Source organism: Muntiacus reevesi, chromosome 4 (genome assembly GCF_963930625.1).
Source record: "Muntiacus reevesi chromosome 4, mMunRee1.1, whole genome shotgun sequence".
Classification (NCBI taxonomy): domain Eukaryota; kingdom Metazoa; phylum Chordata; class Mammalia; order Artiodactyla; family Cervidae; genus Muntiacus; species Muntiacus reevesi.
In genome coordinates, this window is record NC_089252.1 from 95,978,881 (window position 1) to 95,998,827 (window position 19,947).

General features: G+C 44.6%; 1 protein-coding gene across 3 annotated transcripts in view; it reads right to left on the minus strand.

The window, feature by feature from the left end:
* Positions 1–19,947, minus strand: part of ATXN7 (ataxin 7) — a 132,381-nt gene that overhangs the window by 72,314 nt on the left and 40,120 nt on the right. For 2 of the 3 annotated variants that reach the window (XM_065933349.1, XM_065933348.1), the window contains exons 3-4: positions 17,671–17,985; positions 17,376–17,444 (exon numbers count right to left, since the gene is read on the minus strand). In XM_065933349.1, the coding sequence (XP_065789421.1) occupies positions 17,376–17,444; positions 17,671–17,974 (373 nt within the window). In that variant the 5' untranslated portion in view covers positions 17,975–17,985. Of the gene's footprint in view, positions 1–17,375; positions 17,445–17,670; positions 17,986–18,397; positions 18,452–19,947 lie in introns of those variants that run through there. The other variant, XM_065933350.1, reaches the window with a different exon arrangement.

Genomic DNA, 19,947 nt, shown 5'->3' on the forward strand with positions numbered 1-19,947 from the left:
AGGGAAAGGAGTACGTCAAGTCTGTATATTGTCACCCTGCTTGTTTAACTTATATGCAGAGTACATCATGTTAAATGCTGGATTGGATGAATCGCAAGCTGGAATCAAGATTGCTGGGAGAAATATCAATAACCTCCAATATGCAGATGACACCACCATTATGGCAGAAAGTGAAGAAGAACTAAAGAGCCTCTTAATGAAAGTGAAAGAGGAAAGTGAAAAAGTGGGCTTAAAACTCAACATTCAGAAAACCAATATCATGGCATCTGGTCCCATCACTTGATGGCAAATAGATGGAGAAACAATGGAAATAGTGAGACTTTATTTTTGGGGGGCTCCTAAATCACTGCAGATGGTAACTACAGCCATAAAATTAAAAGACGCTTTCTTGTTAGAAGAAAAGCTATGACCAATCTACATAGCATATTAAAAAGCAGAGATGTTACTTTTGCCTACAAAGATCCATCTAGTCAAAGCTATGGTTTTTCCAGTAGTCATGTGTGGATGTGAGACTTGGACCATAAAGAAAGCTGAGTGCCAAAGAACTGATGCTTTTGAACTATGGTGTTGGAGAAGACTCTTGAGAGTCCCTTGGACTGCAAGGAGATTCAACCAGTCCATCCTAAAGGAGATCAGTCCTGAATATTCATTGAAAGACTGATGCTAAAGCTGAAACTCCAATACTTTGGCCACCTGATGTGAAGAATGGACTTATCTGAAAAAGACCGATGCTGGAGAAGACTGAAGGCAGGAGGAGAAGGGGATGAACGAGGATGAAATGGTTGGACGGCATCATCGACTTGGTGGACATGAGCGTGAGCAAGCTCTGGGAGTTGGTGATGAATAGGGAAGCCTGGTGTGCTGCAGTCCATGGGGTTGCAGAGAGTCAGACACAACTGAGCGACTGAACTGATTGACTACACAACCATCCATAATATATTCATAATACAAAATACTAAGCACTAGTTTAAACAAACCCAGGCAGAATTATATGCAATGACATGGGGAGATGTCCTTATGGATGAACCCGAAAAGCACACGGCAGACCTAAAGCCAGCCCAGGGATCCAGGAAGGTTGCCTGGAAGAACTGATGCTGAAGCTTGAACCTGAGAGATGAAGGTCAGTTTTCCTTGTATTGGGGAAGAGGGTTGGGGGAAACAAGGAAGAAGGAGATGGGGAGGGTGTCTGGGCAAAGGCGACAGTGTCCCCACAGAGGAACAACACAGAATCTGGAGGGAGGAGCGGAGTGGCTGGGTTGACCCCAGGCAAACAGAACCTTATCCAGCAGCCATCATAGTTTTAGCTTCACACTAACAGTAAGAGGAATCAGTGAAGTCAGTTACTCAAGAGCCCATCATCTAAGTCATAATGAACACTATTAGGTGGGAATTTCACACAGATCACTGTGGCTGCCACTTCATGTTCAAGTCTGCCCCACACTTATCCTTGATTTATAAAGATGTTTAGGAACAAGACTTCAGTCACGATTTGCATCACTCTGTCTATCTGAAATAATGCAACTCCACAAGAAATGGCCATCTTCTCAGGCTGGCCCACTTATGACTCTTCACCTTTAATGGAGCCAGAATACTATAAGTGTCTAAGGAAAATTATAGTAATAGAAAACAATATTCTGTGAAAGCATTAACTAACTTAAGCAAAACATTTAGAGACTCAATGGGAAATTTTTAAAAATTATGTATCTTGAATATTGGAACTGGAACACAAAACCTGCTTTAACTACAAAGAAAATAATAATGGAGACATTCTAAGATCTTATAAAATGAGGTTGGGTACTTTCATTGCTGATTCTGAACGCTATTGCATCATGAAGGTCTTTGAACATCTGCTGAAATGTTTATCATGTCTCTCTATAAAACCATACTTATGCAACTACAGATGATATTCTGCACAAACCTATGAAGGGGTTCAAGGACTGTGCACTGCTCAAATAAGCCCTGTTTGAGAACCTCTGACTCCAAAGACCAGAAATTAGTTCTGCGTGTGTATTTCCACTTCTACACTCAAGGCTTTTCTTCCCTGACATTGGCTTATCACAGTCACTATTTACATCCAGCACCCACATCATGATGTAAGATGAGAGACATTAAAAGAAAGTAAGATTAATGTGAATTATTTTCCTGAAGTAAGACTTAAAGGGGTATGGGGTCATTTCAAAGAAGGTATGGATATACAAAGGGCTTCCCTGGTGGCTCAGATGGTAGAGTCTGCCTGCAATGTGGCAGACCCAGGTTCCATCCTCGGGTCAGGAAGATCTCCTAGAGAAGGGAATGGCAACCCACTCCAGTATTCTCGCCAGAGGAATTCTATGGACAGAGGAACCTGGTGGGCTACGTACTGTCCATGGAGTTGCAAAGAGTTGCACATGACTGAGTGACTAACACTTTCACAAAGGAGACTACCTAACCATAAGGTATACAGCCAAGAGCAATGGAAACAAAGCAAAAGCAAAAAAAAAAAAAAAAAATTGGCAATGTATAGTCTTTCTGAAAAGCAGGCAAAAAGGCTTCAAGGAAGAAGGAACCCTGACCAGGTCTGTCTGTCATTGGCATCACAGGCAAGGGAGGAGGCTTATTTTCAGCAGCAAAAGGAAGTCCATGAGCGCCCTCTCTGATCTTCAGGGACTTTTTATCAAGGCCAGACACCCAATAAAAACTGATCCTTAAAAAAACAAAAACAAAAAAACTGATCCTACACATGAGTATTCACAGGTACCGCTCACCAAACCTTTGTCAGAGCTCAGTTACAACTATTCCCTCCTTTTGCAGAGGTTGCTCATAGGGAAGATGAGCAGTAGAAACAAGAACTCAGAACGTCCACCATGCATTCCACTGATTCCCGAGCTCTCTAGACCCCTGCTTCACTTTAACGCCTCGCAGTTCTTTGCAACAGCACCACTCTACTGTCAGCCTCTGAGACACTCAACAGCCAGACTGAACAAAGTCTCTGAGCAAGCCTTTACTATGTCTCCACAGAAGCAGCCACCTGCTGGGGCCTTAGAAGTTGGTACAAAGGTTCTAAAGCAACAGGGGCACGTTAGAACCACCCCTAACTTTAAACTGTGGGCTTAATAAAGATCCAGGGGCTATTCTACCCTGGCTCCTCTCTTCATTTGACAGTGCCCACCTACAGACGTAATTACGGCCAAGGACTTTCAGGGAAAGCTGTGGAGGGGCTGCACACAGGGGATCTTATTACAAGACATTTTCATCAGGCAAATAAGAACCTGAGTGATGATGCCAAACCAACTGCAAGACATATTCCCCACTCACTCCTTAATTACCTTTTCATAAAGCTGACAGCATTTAAACATTTCTTGGGGATTTGAGAGTAAAAAGAAAAACCTGTTATCTTTTTAAACAGAAGGAAAAGCTGTCTCTGATCAGGGGCTGCTGAATTTTAACTGAAATGAGGCACTGAAGTCTGACCTCTCCAAGTGACCCACACTCCTCGAAAACCATTGAAATATACATTAAGACCTATTTTTTTCTGTAGGAAAAAAAAAAAAGAAAGAAACCTAAATTATGTTCAATTTAGTCATAACCATTTCAAATGATTCCTGCCAGACACTCTTGGGCCAGTAACTCCCAGTTGCCGTGGATGGATTGGACGCCTCTCAGTCATCTCTCCACGACATTTCAGACGCTTCACCGGCAGCAGGCTGCAGGAGCCCACTGCGTGCAGAGAGGCCAGCATGCTGTGAGAGGCTCCACAGCCAAGAAGAGCGGGCTGGCTGGGCAGCAGGCTGGCTGGCCGCTGAGCCAACTCCCATTCTCCTAGTGCCAACGATGCACACACGGAGGAAAGGCCACAGTAATGCAATATGACCAGAACAGAGAAAAATAAGTGACGCAAAGTTTTGTTGCTGCAACCTATTTCCCTTTTTGGGGAAGCACCACCATCAAGACAAAGAGAGATGGGGAGAAAAAGAAAGAGTTCAGACCAATCAACCGAGCGACTTAATGTCAAGCAGGACATTGTCTGGTGAGAGAGAGAATAAAAATTAGTGACTCAAATTTTCAAGAGTTTTTCAAGTTCTCTTAACACTTTCTAAAAATCCCATTCAAATAAAATTGGTATGCAAACCTCATTGCTATCAGGATTCAACATATTTTCTTAAATCTTATGCGCCATCTATCGAATTCTTATTTTTACAGAAGCTGTTTTTATTTCAGAATTACTAGTGAAAAGAAACAAGAATCTCTGTGAAATTTCTATAAGATCTTGATAAATACTAGTATTTCCTAACTTTACCCAGCACTTAATGAATACTAGAGCTTACCAACTTTACTAATCTATCTGGAGGGTTTGGCTTTTAGACGGTTTAAAAAAAAAAAAAAATCAGTTGTTTTACTTGTTACCCTGCCATAATTCTGTTCAATGAGAAGATTATGATTCATGGATAGATTATAAACTCACACAACACAGATTATTATCAGCAACAGCCACCAGTTTTTATGAAAACATCTACCAAACACAAGATCTTTTAAAGGAACAGTCACGGCAGCTGCCAGTTAACAATGAAAAGCTCATGAGACATGGGCTTAGTGAGATAAGAGGAATAGAAAGTGCAGCACACAAAGTCTACAGTAAACTCTGGGCCTGTCCCCAGTACAGTGGTGCTCCAGAGAGACAGAAAAAGGCCTAGAAACAGGAATAAAGGGAAGGCAGAAAATAAATTTCCTATTCAGAGGCTGAAAAAAGCACAGAGTTTATCTCGGGAAAGAAAACCCCAGTGATGTAACAGGAGGATTCGGGCATGTTGTCATTTCTTCGTACACAACCAGTCATTCTAAAACCAAAACCATTTCTCTCTGCACAGCATACTGTTACTCAACCAAAAAGTGGGTGCTGGATACTGGGAATAAAGATGAACAATGGTCTATCAAACTTTATAATCAACAGGGGAATGAAATGTTATTGCAGTGAACACTACCAACCAGAGGCTGAAGAGTATCATTAGTGGTTATTCTATACTGTTTTTCCCCTTTAGTTCAAATTTGCAAATTTAGCCCAGACTTATATAAAAACTGGCCATAATTCCTTCTACCCAGCATTCATACCCCAAATCTAACAGTAATGACCCATCTTAGTGGTAATGATGGCTTACTTTATATCAATATAAGATACTAACAGGTAGTTTTTGAGAAGGGTCACAAAGCAACAGTAATGTAGAGGAGTCCTTCATGATGATGATACCTGACTTAAGGAAGGGGTGAGGGCTAAGGGAGAGAAAGAGCCCATGCAAAGGTTCAGAAGCTGGGAAGAGCCCAGGGTGCAAGAACTGGAAGGAGGCCACGTGCCTGGGGCCCAGGGGATAGCAGAAGTTGGTGCTGGCCGGCCTGGCAGAGGCCAAACACAGCAGGGCCGGTAGGCCGAAGTAAAGGGGTCTGGATTTTCAATGTGCTACGAGGCCCTTGAGTGATCTGCCTCCCCAACTCCCTCCCAAGCCCTCAGCTGCTGACTTCTGCGGCCTCACTCCCTCTGCTCATGCTCCTCCAGCGACCCTGCCCCCGCTGTTCTTCAGCCTTTCAGCATCCTCTCCCACCACAGCCCTTGGTTCACTGTTCCTTCTCTCCTGCCCTAGGCTCATCCACCATGTTGACGTGACTCAAGCCTTCATACCCTGAAAGTTTTGTTCAGAAAACTCCTCACCCTATTTTTTTTTCAACCTATTTTAAATTGTACACCTCCAACATAATCCTTCTCTAGATCACCAACTAGCATATATATATATATATATATATATATACACACTTCACTTTTTTTAAAAAATTGCCTATCTCCTACACTAAAGTAGAAACTCTGTGAGGGCAGTTATAGTTTACTATTTTTCTGAAAATTAGAACCATACCTAGCTCAATGTAGGTGCTCAATAAATACACACTGATTCAGTGAATGAACGAATACAAAGAGAAGCCACTGAGAGTTTCAGGATGGAGAAATGATCCACTTACATTTGAAAGCTACATTTTAAAACCTCATTTCCTCAGTTTATGATTACCTAGACACTTGAGGATTTCACTTTAAGGAGGGACGCTACAGGCCCCAGGCCCCCAACTTGTACTTCAGCCACTGCCAACTCACCATCCATACTATGACCATGACAACCTTTCTGGGCTCACCCTCTGGACAAAGTGCAAAGCTCTTTTCTTCTAAACGCAGAGTGTGTGTGTTGTGTGTGTGCGCATGCATGCTCAGCCATTCAGTTGTGTCCAAGTTGTGTCCAACTCTTTATGACCCTATGGACTGGAGCCCAGTAGGCTCCTCTGTCCATGGGATTTTCCTGGCAAGAATACTGGATCGAGTTGCCACTTCTTCCTCCAGGAGATGTTCCTGACCCAGGGATGGAACCCGTGTCTCCTGTGTCTCCTGCATTGGAAGGTGGATTCTTTACCGCTGAACCACCTGGGAAGCCCACAGAAAAAGGCTTCTAAAGGTTATGTAACTGTTCATTTACTTGGCTAACACCTCCCCACCAGCCCAGTCTGGATACTTTGAGAACAAGACATACAAAATTCTTCTTCCTACCCACTGTCAACTGATAACCCTCCTATCTTCTCTTTTACTCCATAAAATGACAGGAAAGAATTCCCTACCTTATCTTCCCAACTTTCCACATTCTTACCTGCGATTGATCCACATGCTCATTACAACAGGAATAAGTCTGTGATTCGACCCAGAACTGAATCACTTAGGCTGTGATACCGTTCATTGCCTTTTCTCATCTCAAGGTATTATCTTCATGATAATCCATTTTTTTCACACGTTATCAATTATTGTTCACTCCTGGATAATTTCCAGTGGCAGACAAATGTGCCCTAATACTATCCAAAATAAATAACACAAAACAAAATAAAACAAACCTTTCCTTTTCTGCTTTTATCTATGTCTCTATCCTGCTATTAACTTATTCCTCCATTCTCTTTAAAGCAAAACCATCTGAAGATCTGCGGACACTTGCCCTCTCAACTCCTCCAGCTCTGGTCATCTAACCCCACTCCAAAAAGGCATCTAGCTCCCCGACTCTCCTGATTAGGGGCACTAACCTCCACACTGCCCCAGCCAGAGATCAATTCCCTGGCCTGCCTCTACTGCACAACAGCAGGGGACCTGGGCCATCACTCCTCACTTACCTGTTTCTTCTCTGGAAGCCTACACACTTCACATTCACCTAGCTTCCCTCCCCGCCTCACTGGGGATTCCTCATCACTTCTCCTGACTCCTCCTTACCCTCAAATCCCCTTATTGAGGGCTGAGCCGCCGACCCTCTTCTGTACTTTACTGACCCTCGAACCTTTACGCCTGTCACCCAGCTCTCCCTGTCCTCTGCACAATGATGACAGATTCACCCACTGGCTTCAGCCAGGCTGCTCCTCCAGCTCTGGGCTGTATACTCAACTGCTGCACGGATGCCGACGACCTCACACATTGTGGCCAAAACCAGCTCCTGACCCTGAGTCTCCCCATTTTTCACCATTCCTCAGCTTATTAGATGGTACCACACAGCCGCTCACATGTCAGATCCCCATCTTCATTTCCCTCCCTCACCCGCATTTGATTCTTCATTAAATCATCAACTCCACCTCCAAAACAAGCCCATAAGAGGACAACCTTCTGCCTTGCCAGCACCCACACCAGGATCTAAGCCCCTATCGCCTCTCACCTAGTTGACTGGTCCCCACACCCTCTCCCCAGTCCACTCACCATCCAACTAGATCCACCCACTACCGGATGAAGCTACTGCCCCGCCCCGCAGCAGTCTCTCACTAAAATTCAAAAAAATTCAAATTTCTGACCTTGGCCTCTGTGATCTGACCTTTGTTAGCCTCATTTCCCTTCACTGTGTTCCACGCTCATCTCAGAGGCCACATACCCGCTTTTCCTTGCTCCTCCTTCCAGATGACTCAGTGGCCACTTCCTTCTCACCATTCCCACCTCAGCTCCAATGTTAAAGCTCAGATAAGCCGTCCCTGGTCATGTTAGCCTGAACCCCCTCCTCCGCCATCCACTCTCTAGCCCACTTTCCTGACATCACAGCACTCCATCTCCTTGTAAAACATTTGTGTGCTGACTGAGTCTCGCGTTGCTCAAGGGCTCTTTCTGATGTGTGTCACTCTACCCCAACACCCAGGAGAGAACCTAGCTCTTAGCAGGTTAATTCCATCACCACTTGCTAAGCAACCGCCGGCCAGTCAGGACTGTGCCTTCACTTCACCGAGTTATACCCCTGGACTCTAACCTCACTAAGAGGCACAGACAACGTGCCTGTCAAATGTCTGAGGGATAAAGCAAATGAATGAAGGCAAAACAGCCAGAGGATTCTCAAGGCAGGAATCATGGCTGGACAAGATACCCTGAGGCCTGCCCACTCTGACAGGAAGTGAGATGACTAGGCTGGCAAAGAGGAGCCCTGCCTGTCAGCAAGGGCCCTAAGCAGTTACATGGACGTCCCTGATCAGGTATGAATTGTCCCAAGTCCAAATCCTATTACTGAAGATTTAAAAATTGGTCTAGAATGCAATTACAGAGAATGATGACTTTCATACTTCATACTATCATTAGTATGGAAAAAATTAGTAAAATTATTAGTAAAATCTGTACAATGAATATGTATTAAATTCAGTAATACTCCCCCCTCCATTAATACTTTTCTGCAGATATAGTTTCCAAAGAGAACAAGGTCATTTAAATGGAGAACTGCTTCAAATTTAAATGGAAATTTCCAAGAATTGAAAAGGCAATTTTAAAATTCCCTCATCAGACAGAAAACCCCATGACTACCACTAAGCATACACAAAATCTTAAAAGTAGTAGCCTCAGTTATCTCTGACCCATTTCCCAACCTAGGATGACTTTATTCTGGTGGCTGTAACTTACCTTTCTTGCCCACAGAAAGAGCTCTGCAAAACATTCCAAGAAGAGACAGCAACTACGGGCTTCCAGGAAAGAAGCAAGCACAGTTTTATACAAGAGGACAAAGTCAAACCCCACACCGGGCTTCTCTCTGCAAGTCCAAAAAGAGACGACTGACAGCAGAAACAAGCAATGTCAGTGTCCACTTCTCATTTTCACTCATGTTCATGAAAGCTGGGAGCTGGGGTTCATTTGCTACGCTCACTTTGTTGTCCTGAGCACTCTGAGGCTTCTTCTCACTGCCTATAGACTGCCTCCAAATGAAAAACTAGCATTTCGCTTCCTGCTGCTCTCCTGAGAGTCCTGGCTAACCACTTGATTTGAGGCATGCTCACAACACTGCGCTTTCATGATTGATAAAAATAACAACATTAGCAAGTAATGTTTATTGAACAGCTACTCTGCCATACATACAAAAGGCTGAAACTCTATTACATCATTTCATCCTCCCAGTCACAATGAAGTGCTGCTAGGATTCCCATTTCACAGGTAAGTCAATTGAGGCTGAGCAAAGCTATGTATATTTTTCTCGAGTGACTCCTCTAGTGGAGCTGAGATTTGAACCCAGGTTGGTTTAACTCTCGAACCAGAGTTCTCAGTATAGCCTCTATTTAAAGCTACCATTTGCAAGTTTACCACATGGAATCCTATTTTCTCCATAACACCTACTAGTAACAGCAAACAGAAGCAGGGCTACAAGACAGACACTCAGGGAAGCCAATTTAAAGCAGAGATGATCAAATATCAAAATACACTGTGATCTTCAAAAAGTCCACAAGGAACCATGAAAAAGAAAGAAAATGCAGTAAGTTTTTCCTAAACCTAAATTTTCTTCAAATTTAAAGAACTGTCCTTTATTCCAGAACAACAGCCCTCACACTTTTATGATAGTAAGAATTATATATGTTATAATGTCTAATTTTATATATTCTAAAACGCTAGCAACCCTTTGTTTGAGCCTCAACGTATTTTATAAACTTTCTGGTTTGATATATAAAAGCCTGGGACCACTGGTTAAAAGCATTTCTTTTTTCTAATTGCATTACTGGAATTTAGGACTATAGAAAACATCAGTATCACCAGGGATGGGAATATTTTATATGTTTAAGATTACAAATCTAACTGATAATGAACTATCACTTTCTCCCTGCCGTAAGTTTACATATAAGAGAAAAAGTATTTCATGTTAGCAGGGTCTTTATTACAAAGAGGAACAAGAACATTTAATCTAGTTTTATGTTATAAATGCCTGAAAAGAAAAAATCATTCTTCAGTTCATTTATATGATCCCTGCTGTACAAGATGAATATAAATGTAATCCTCTGCCTTCCTCTCAAAAGTATAGTAACTCCAACTGTTAAGTCTACTAACGGGCTTCTTTTTCTTCTCAGAACTTCAATCAAAAATACTTTAATAATCAGATGGGTACATTTATTAGAAACACTGCCATAAACTGTGAATATCAATGTGATTAAAAACAATCTTGCACTGAAATGCTATTTAAACAATGAAATTTCACTTCTCCTTTTTTTTTCTAAAGGATTTTTTAAAAACGGTACAAATCCCAGTTGATTGTGTTTGCTATCTGCTGCAACTTTAGCTTTCACCTAATCTTTTTTTAAATCCAAATATTTCTAATGCAAATTGTGCATACTTTCCCTGTCAAAGAAAAGATTTTTAAAAAGAACTGCTAAACACAACAGAGAGAGTGCTGTAAAACACACCAAAGGAAGGGCTCTTGATAGCTTTACTTACCAAAAAAAAAAAAAAAAAAAAAAAAAACAGGTTTCCCCTTTGGGAGAAAAGGCAGAATTCCTAGCCAAAGATAAGGAAAACAAAGGTCACAGCAGCCCGTGCTGTGGACGCACATCCTGGAATGGGCTCAGCACGGCAACTCTGCGATTCCATGGGCTGTAGCTTACCAGGCTCCTCCATCCATGGAATTTTCCAGGCAAGAGCACTGGAGTGGGTTGCCATTTCCTTCTCCAGGGGATCTTCCCAACAACACAGCAGAGGGTTAAAGAGGTGAGCTTTGGAGTTAGACATATGTGAGTCCCAAGGTCTCTTGCATGCTTTGGGGTCTTGGTGAAGTACCTCACTTCCCTGGGCCTCAGTTTCCTCATCTGTAAAGTAGGGGTAATGGTAATACCTGCATCACAGAACAGATGTGAAAAATACATAAGGTAAAACCTGTACTGGCACTGAGTAAAAGTTCTCACTGAACTTGAACTGTCATCATACATGTAGGAACATTGTTAAGATGTGGATAGGAGGAAGCAAGATGCTGTTCTAAGGGAAACACCTGACCACATAACAAACAGGTCATACTCAATAATGAGGCATAAACTTCCTATGCTTCCCTCCTGAGATCAGAGTTCACAAGAACTAATCAAAACTTTAAAAGGACTACATTGAGCTTGGAAGCCTCATCCTTATAGGAAACACGCATGGTTTCCTTTTCTGTGGAGTCTTGTGGGTTGCGGACCTCACCATGAACTGTACCAGGTATGACACTTCGCAGCAGGCACAAAATCAGAGCTGTGAGATGGAGGGATGTGGCATGCCCTCCTCATTCATCAAAATGTAGATGTGTTTCCTGGTGAATCTGCCTTACAAGTCAAGTTCCAAGGCTTCTCACGGGGCTTCAGCCTCCTAAAGGCAGCTCAAGGGCAGAAATTGTCAAGAATCTGTGTCAGGTCCCTTTTTGAAAATCCCATGAAAGTTCCAGATTCCTTCTCCCAAGGATGTATATACTATCCAGGAGTTTAACAGAAGCCAGGCCCATCCTCACACCCAAGGCTCTATAAAGCTGAGACAGTAACAGCTCTGTTGATGTCCTATATTTGCATTGTCCAGACACAGGTCTATGCCCTAGAAAAGTGGCAGGGAGTGACAAAAGTGACAAAAATAGGAACCGTCTTACACAAAACCTTACATCTTCACATATATCTTTCTGGCTCAACATATTTCTTCAATGTTGAAATAACTTTTGGTTGAATGGTGTTTTGTTTTTGTTTTTTTTTTGTTTTTTTTACTATTTTTAAGATTCTCCCCCTCAAAACAGAACGTTCGAGGAGTAATAGAATCACATTCTGCATTTCCTTTCATTAACCAAGAAATCCATTAGAACAAGGATGGCAAGCTTTTTCTGTAAAGAGCCAGATGGTTAATTCTGGCCTTGGTGGGCTATATGGCCTCAGTCACACCTCCTCAACTCCACAGGTCACTGCGGAGAGAAAAAAGCTGCAGAGAAAAAAGTGCATGAATGGCTGTGCTATGCTCCAGTGAAACTTGACCCAGGGACTCTGACATCTGAATTTCACATATTGTCCTAGAAATCAGGAACTAAACGTCTCCTTTATAGAGTTTTTATGTCAACCACTCAACAATATAAAAAGCATTCTCAGAGGTTTCCCCTGTGGCTCAGTAGTAAAGAACTCACCGGCCAGTGCAGGAGCCACAGGTTCCCTGATCCAGGAAGACCCCGCCTGCCACGGAGCAACTCAGCTTGTGTGCCACATCTACTGAGCCTGCGCGCTAGACCCCGGGAGCGGCAACTGCTGAAACCCGCCTGCCCTAGAGCCCACGCTCCACGGCGAGACGCCAGCGCATCGCGCAGCCCGCATTACCTCAACCAGAGTAGCCGCCACCTGACACAACTAGAGAAAAGTCTGCACAGCAACGAAGACCCAGCACAGCAAAAACAAATATAAGTAACAGAACTTCTTTAAAAAGGGGGGGGGGAAAGCATTCTTAGCGAGGCTGCAATCCGCAGTGACGTAGCTGAGGAGCCACACTCAGGTCAGGGGAAAGATTCCTTCTTTAGGAGTGTCTCTAGGTCTACCCAGGCCCTCTCACTCCTGGGTTAGCGCAGACTTCATAGGCAGAGAGTTACAAGCAGGAACTGTGAGCAAGGACACTGCCTCCTGGAGCCACAGTGCTCGTTCACAGAACGTCAAGTGTGGGCACTCCAATGCCATCACCCGCCCTCCTTGAATGTGTGAGTGCAATCCGGAGGCAGTGAACCCAGATCACACCGATTCCTGTCTGAGGCTTACTTTGGGTCTCTACTTAAGGTATCAGCAGACTGCAAGCCCTGCTGCCTGCAGAACCCTTACAGGCTCATGGAAGCATGCCTTGCCTCAAAAGAAGGAGCGGAGTGCAGGAAGGCTCCATTTTGCCAGGAGACAAGCTGAAGTCCATGCAAGCATTAAAAAGAAAACCAAAAGAAATATGGTGTCTGAGACATGTTTCAGTGTGGGGAGTGTGGCAGAGATGAAATAAGATTGGACAGGGTCTCATGAGCTGTGGGAAAGACATCAGAAGGCTCATTAAAATACTATCTCTACTTCTGTGTATTTGAAATTGTACATCAGAAAAGTTGGGGGGGAGCATTAAGAGAAACCCTAGAGAAAAATAGAGATGCTCTTTATTTCAGAGAGGTTTTATGTCTATAACACAGTTATTTTAATAGTCCTTCCCACCGATACCTGTTTGTTTTCAGTTACCTGACTATGAACAATTTTTATCCCCAGGAAAAGAAAAAGGTGGTACATTGACTCAATCTGTGTTGATTAAGGTTACCTACCTTCCTAGTTTCTCTTTTTCCTTTGGTACCTAGCTCCCTGCAGGTGTCAACCAACCTCTCTTCCATCTTCACCCAGGCTCAATTAGGTCCCTGTTATTTTGACAAGGAGGTCACCTGTCATCAACTGTGGATATCACTCGAGGTCACCCTCCTACTCACTCGCCTAAATATCAGTGATAAAAAAGGTGGTATCTTGCCTGCACTCTTTCTGGAAAAGTGTAAATGGAGTGCTAAACTCAGGTCAGAGACACAGGAAATGCTCAGCAACAGTCCCCGGCCAGAAAGCACATCCCCCCACAGAATAGGTACCTTTTTTTGAATCACAATACAATGGAAAGTTGGTCACTTAAACTTTTCAATCTTCCTAGTAGCCCAGTTCACTTACTTTGTGGGCAAATCTTCACTGAACAGAAGCAATGTGCAGGAGCTAAATAGATCTTCGTCAATAACAACCCTGTCCTCTAGCAGCCTGCACTCTAACAAAAGATCCATCACATAACACACGCCTTTATATGGTGATAGGAAGAGAGTTTAGACAAAGGAAAAATACGGGGTACTTTGACACTGTACAAGCGGTGGGCGTAAGAAAAGTTAGGAATGACTTTCCAAAGAAAACATCCTATTTTCACTGTCGACTCCTACAATGTTTTATTTGTAATTTGCTGTCAAGTGAAGGCATTTCATGCTTTTTACATTTAAGGACTTAGGGAGCAAGCTTAGGTACCAATACGAAAACCTTACTCAGTTACTCATCCCAATTAATTTCATCTAAACATAATTAATGTTATTTATACAATTTCAAAAATCACCTTTAAGAAAAAAGTAATTTTCTCCATTTAGTCTTTTGAAAGTTAAAAATGTATTATCCATCTTATCCCAGTAAAACCAACTGTGCCATAAAATTACATATTACAGAACAAAACAAGCAAGGCAATAAAAATTTGATTATATAAATGATAAACAGGCTGATCTCTGAAAGATAACTGATATTTTATCCTAACATTTATCTACCTGTGCTAATAGGAAAACAGGGGGATGACACAGTTGCTAAACCACAGATAATCTCAGTCCCACCTAAGTCAACAGTTCCAACCTCTCCCCCAGCATTAACTCCTGGGCACTTTCATCATGAAAGAATTGGACAAAATAAACTACAAGAACAAAAAGAGAGGAAAAGAAAAAAAAGAGAGATTCTAACTTAGAAATTTTGAAGGTAGAGATAAGTGAACAATCCTTGAGAACCCAAGAAAAGCTGGGGATACCTGCCCTCCTAAGTGGATATAACATACTATTTTGCATACAATTTCAGGGCAACCATAACCCCCTGAAGCTAATTCAAGCCCCAGGTTAAAAATTTCTGACCTAGATAAATACCAAATTAGGAGATCAGGCCTAAGATTATCAGCAGTTGAAAGGGTTGAAAGGAAGTAGTAAGTACGGAGTCACTTTCCATTATCTAATTTAATTTCAACCCTTACAACCTCCATGGGAAGTAGGTATTATCATCTCCTTTGACAAAGAGGAATTTAGATTTTGAAAGCTGAAATGCAATGTTTAGCAACTTCAAACCCAGGTTTCTAACTCTTAGGTGCACAATCATAAACTGGAGAATTCAAAGTCTGGTCAATATTCCTAAATATCTTCCAAGACAAGGAGTTTCTGACTTAGTACGTCATTCATAGTATCAATTTATCTACATATTTCTTTTCAACTTAACTTTGTTGACAAGAAGAATTAGTAAGAATTTAACTCCAAAACACTTTTTGCTTGGTAGGAGATAATCTCAATCAAAGACAAAGGATAAGTGTCTGATAATTTTAAAATGTATTTTCATTCTTAAACAGTTTGACATGAACGATTTGTTAGTAAAAAGGCCCACTGTCTAAAGTGCTGGACATCCTTATACTTATCCCAGAAAATCCACAAAGTCACAAATGAATCGAAAATTGACTGAATTAGAAACTTCAGTCTCTACTTAAAACTGGGAGGCAGAAATTCAGCCACCCTGGATGCTTTAGCATCTTCTGAACGGTTAGAGCAGTTTAGGAAAAAAAAATGGTACCGCTTATAGCCACTAATAATTTGATAGGTCAGAAGCACAGAGAACCAAATTTATGATCCCTTTGTGCCTCAAGACAGGAATTAAGAGGTCCTAGATCTTTTCTGGTAAAATACACTAATGACTATGCCCAAAGAGAAAATAATAAATATAGCAAAAAGTGGGTCCAGGCAACTACATTTGGTTGGGTCTCAATCCAGACCAAGTAGTGCAATGAAATACAAACATACGTACTCAGCCTCTATAGGGGAATTACCAATAATTAGCACTCTGTTTTCACACAGATTTAGAAACTCTTTATGGAAAATATATCCACACCCAGGGAAGAAAAACGAAGAACAGGAGCGGGTCAGGTCCTCTAAAGCTCTATTCCAACTGCTTCCAAGCAGAGTTACCACCTAGTGATTCTAATTTTTTAAGCCCAGGCAGGCTGCCAATTTAACACTAAAACCGGACTAACAACTGATTTTTCCTATTGCAACATCGCCAGCAAGCCCTGTGCTTTCCCTCGCTTTCCTTTGCTCTCAAACAGCAATTCTCATTCGCAAAATCAACTAATTTGCTCTCTAATCTGTTCCAATTGGAAGCTCTCAGAAAGTTGCCACTGGTATTACTCTTCCTCCTAGTGCCAAGAAGCAAACAAAAAGCTAGTTCGAAAAACCAAAACTGTGAACAAGTAGACAAGACAGGCACTAAAACCAAGAAGTGTGGAGACAGAGTAACAGTGGGCCAACTTTGGACTTTAAAATGCTTCACTTGCCAAAGCTGTACCTATTCTTGGGCCCTTGACAATAACAATGCCAAAATAAATGGCCACACTGAGAAATAAAGTTGCACTGGGAATATAAACTCAGTATTTTGGATACCAAACCTCACTTAAGTCCTTGTCCATACTACTACTGAAGGAACAGCTTGAGCTCAGTCTAGAGATGACTGGACTCCTTTAGTCCTTTCTGACCACCATGTGCCCAGGATCGACACAGGCCTTAGACAGCAAAGGGGACTATTTAAAGAAAAAGAAAACCTGAAGTAAAAGTCTGACAGCTCCTAGATATCCTTCATTTAGAGATCCACGTTTAGTTACAGTTATTTCCTTCTACCAAACAGTTTTTATTAAAAACTGGCCAATAATTAGACTTTGATTTCACTACCTAAGCGCACCAAAGGCTTGTTTCACCAGATAAAATTCTGTGACACGCCCCCCACCCCCGCCCGGCTGATTTTAGCACCTTCATAAAAATACAAAAAAGAAAAAAAAATCCGACCAACAGCTCCTTGGTTGTGATGATCCTTTTGATAAACCTTTGTAAAATAAATCCTATGGAAATAGGCTGTACAGGTAAAGTGCTGTCTTTTTTAAAATTCATTTTTATTGCTGGCAGACAATTACAGGCGGCAAGGTGTCCTTTCCAGAACCCCCTAAGACGTTCGTGGAGACGCTTTTGGAAGCTGAGAATTCCTCCCTCCACTCCTCGCGTTTCTCCATAAGGGGTCAGACCTGAAGAGATTTGGGTTAAACTCACTGCTGGTCCCAGCGTTCATCACTAAGCAATGCTGCTTAAACTGCACCCAGCCAGGCCTCCACTGAAGGGCTCTGGATGCTCCCGGATACACGAAGCCCCAGGAAACCGGATTTTCCAAACGCTCCATCCTCCCCTTTCTTCTTTATCAGGCAGCATCCTCGCGTGGGAGGAGCGGCGTGATTCAGGTGGGCTCAAGCTACAGCCCTGGTCAGCCGGCCAGGATACTTCCCTGGACTTGTACAAACTCCATCAGGGGGCTGGACTCACCTTCGCGACAGAGCCCCATGACTTCGCGGTTTTTCCCAAACTCCTTGAAACTTTCGTCCAATTCCGTCCCTAGGAGATACACACACACAGGAGGAGGGGAGAGGCAGGTCAGTTGCCGAGAGTGTGACGCACGCTCACGCACGCACGGAGTAGGTGCGGGCACCTCCGCGTTCCCCAGCCCGGCGATAGCATCTCTGACCCCCGAGGGGGCGGGCCACGGGACGGGGGAGGGGAGAACGGTCTGAGGAGGGGGGAATGGGGGCTGCGAGAGGAAGAGGAGGGCGTGGACACTCACCGTCCTTCCCAGGAAGTTTGGAAGCTTCGACCCACAGATTCCACGACTGTCCCAGCATCGCTTCGGGACTCGGCAGGGGCCGGCGTTCCCCGACGGTCGCCATTGCGGCGGCGGCCGAGGTGGAGGCGGCGCCAGGGCCACCGTCCTCCGGCCGTAGGCGCCGCGGCGGCGGCGGCTGCCGCTGGGGCTGCGGAGGCTGCTGCTGCTGCTGCCGGGCGGCCGCGGCCGCTGCTCCGCCCGCCGCCGCCGCCGCCGCCGTTCGGCGCGGCTCCCCCCTGACGTCATCCGCGGCCCGCTCCGACATTCTTTCCGCTCCTACAATGTAACAAAAAAAGGGGGAAAAGAGTCGCGCGGGGGCTGCTTTTAAGGAGGCGCCGGGGAGTTCCGGCGGCGTGCGCGGCCCGCGGGCCGGGTGGGGCGCGCTGACAGCGCCCCCGGCCGCCCAGACCCCCAGCTCTCCTCCTCCAACCCCCCCCCCCACCCCCCGCCTTGGGCGCAAAGTCCGCGGCGCGGGCTCGCTTTCGCTTTCGACTCCAGTGCCCCTCGGGGGAGGGGACGAGAGCCGGCGGCCCGCCACCGCGGCGTAGGGTCCCCAGCCTGCCTCCGCCGCGGACACCCGGCGCGGAGGCCGGCGCTCAGAGCTGCCCCCGCCTCAGCCCCGCGCCTCGCCGCGGCGGCCCACGGCGGGGAGGCCCGAGACGCACCCCGGGGCCCCCAGGCTGCCCACCCTGAGGCCGCTCGCATCCCCGGGCCGGGCCCGGCGGCCCCGCTCCTTCCTTCCGTCCGCGCGTCCGTCCGAGCGGCGGCGCCCGGCCGGCTCCCTTAAGCGGAGGCGCCTCCCGCCGCCTCCTCCCCCTCGCCGGTCCCTCCCTCTCAGCTCGCTCCGGCGAAGTTTGCGCGTCAAGCCCCCGGAGTGGAGCCAGGGCGAAGTCGGAAACGCAGCCACCTATGGAGGAACCGGCCGGTCGGCCGGCCCCGGGGCACCAGCGGGCGGCGTAGCTGTCGGGCCTTCCCGCCTGGGTCCAATCCGAAGAGCAGGGGCGGGTTCAAGGAGCTCTTCGCTCTCAGCTCGCGAGCGGCCGCGCGGCTGTCAAAAGCATGAATGGGAAGCCGCCGCTGAGCGGACGCCTAGCGCGGAGGAAACCACTGGCAGGCGAGGAAATGCAGCCCAGGTGCTATCCCAGGTGTCGGCCCGAAGCCCACCACAGGGGATCAGCGCGTGCTCCCGGGTGACTTGAGCTCGTTCAGCAAAGAGGAGACCATGAAATCCGTGTAAGATGCAGTGGAAGAGAGAGAGACCGAGGCGAATCCGTTTACATGTTTTAGAGACACGACTCCAAATTTCTACATTTCCTTTTCCAGTGCTCCTGGAAGTGATTCATTCACTACACCCCCATCCCCTCCTCACCACCCCCAAGTCTAATTAGTTTTAATTCAAACTGTTGGTCTCTCCCTCCCTCGTTATGATTTCTTTGCCTGGGCAGGGCGAGAAGCTAGGGCTTAGGTGAATGTACAGCGTTCCTAGAAAATACTGTTTTCTGTTAGATATTTTTCACTCAATTAGGCACTGGCCCACAAAACTTAGCACCCTTCTGCAGTACACATATTGCGCACAAAGCTTTTGTTCAAGTGATGGGTAAAGACGGTAAAATAAAGGGCTACTTAATGAACTAAAGCACCTGAAGTACTTGAAACAGTAGCAGACCATATCAAGCGCTTTTAATTAAGTGTTCTTAGCGTAACTGTTACTTAAAACTGATGTGAAAAATCTGCAGCCTGAGACAGAAACAATGATTTTAATCAGCATGTTTCACATAGCAATAATATCCGCACTCCTGAGGCGCACGTATCATAGCTGCTTACTTAGAGGGGCATTCTTTAGATGGGAAAAAAGCAGGTTTATTCATCTTTTAAAATTATTATTCATGTTTTTTTTTTTTTAAATCTGGAACATCTGATGTCACAGAGGTGGCCAATTTAGCTGCAAAAGGAACAAAGTCCAACTCTCAGAAATATAAAGATATTTAAAGAAGAGTAAAAAATAATGAAACGTTATTGCATCCTAAACTCAACCCAGGGCTCCTGTGGAAAGTGCTTATTTTAGGTTCAAAGTTTAAAAACTTTAGTGGAAGAAAATTTAAAAACTACATATGTATATGCATTTATTTTTAAATTGTTTAGAAATAAGTGTGTAAATTTTTTCCTGGATGACATGCAAACAAGAGTTCCCAAAAGTGAAGTTATGGATGCTTCCTGTCCTTATCTAAGAAGCAGGGG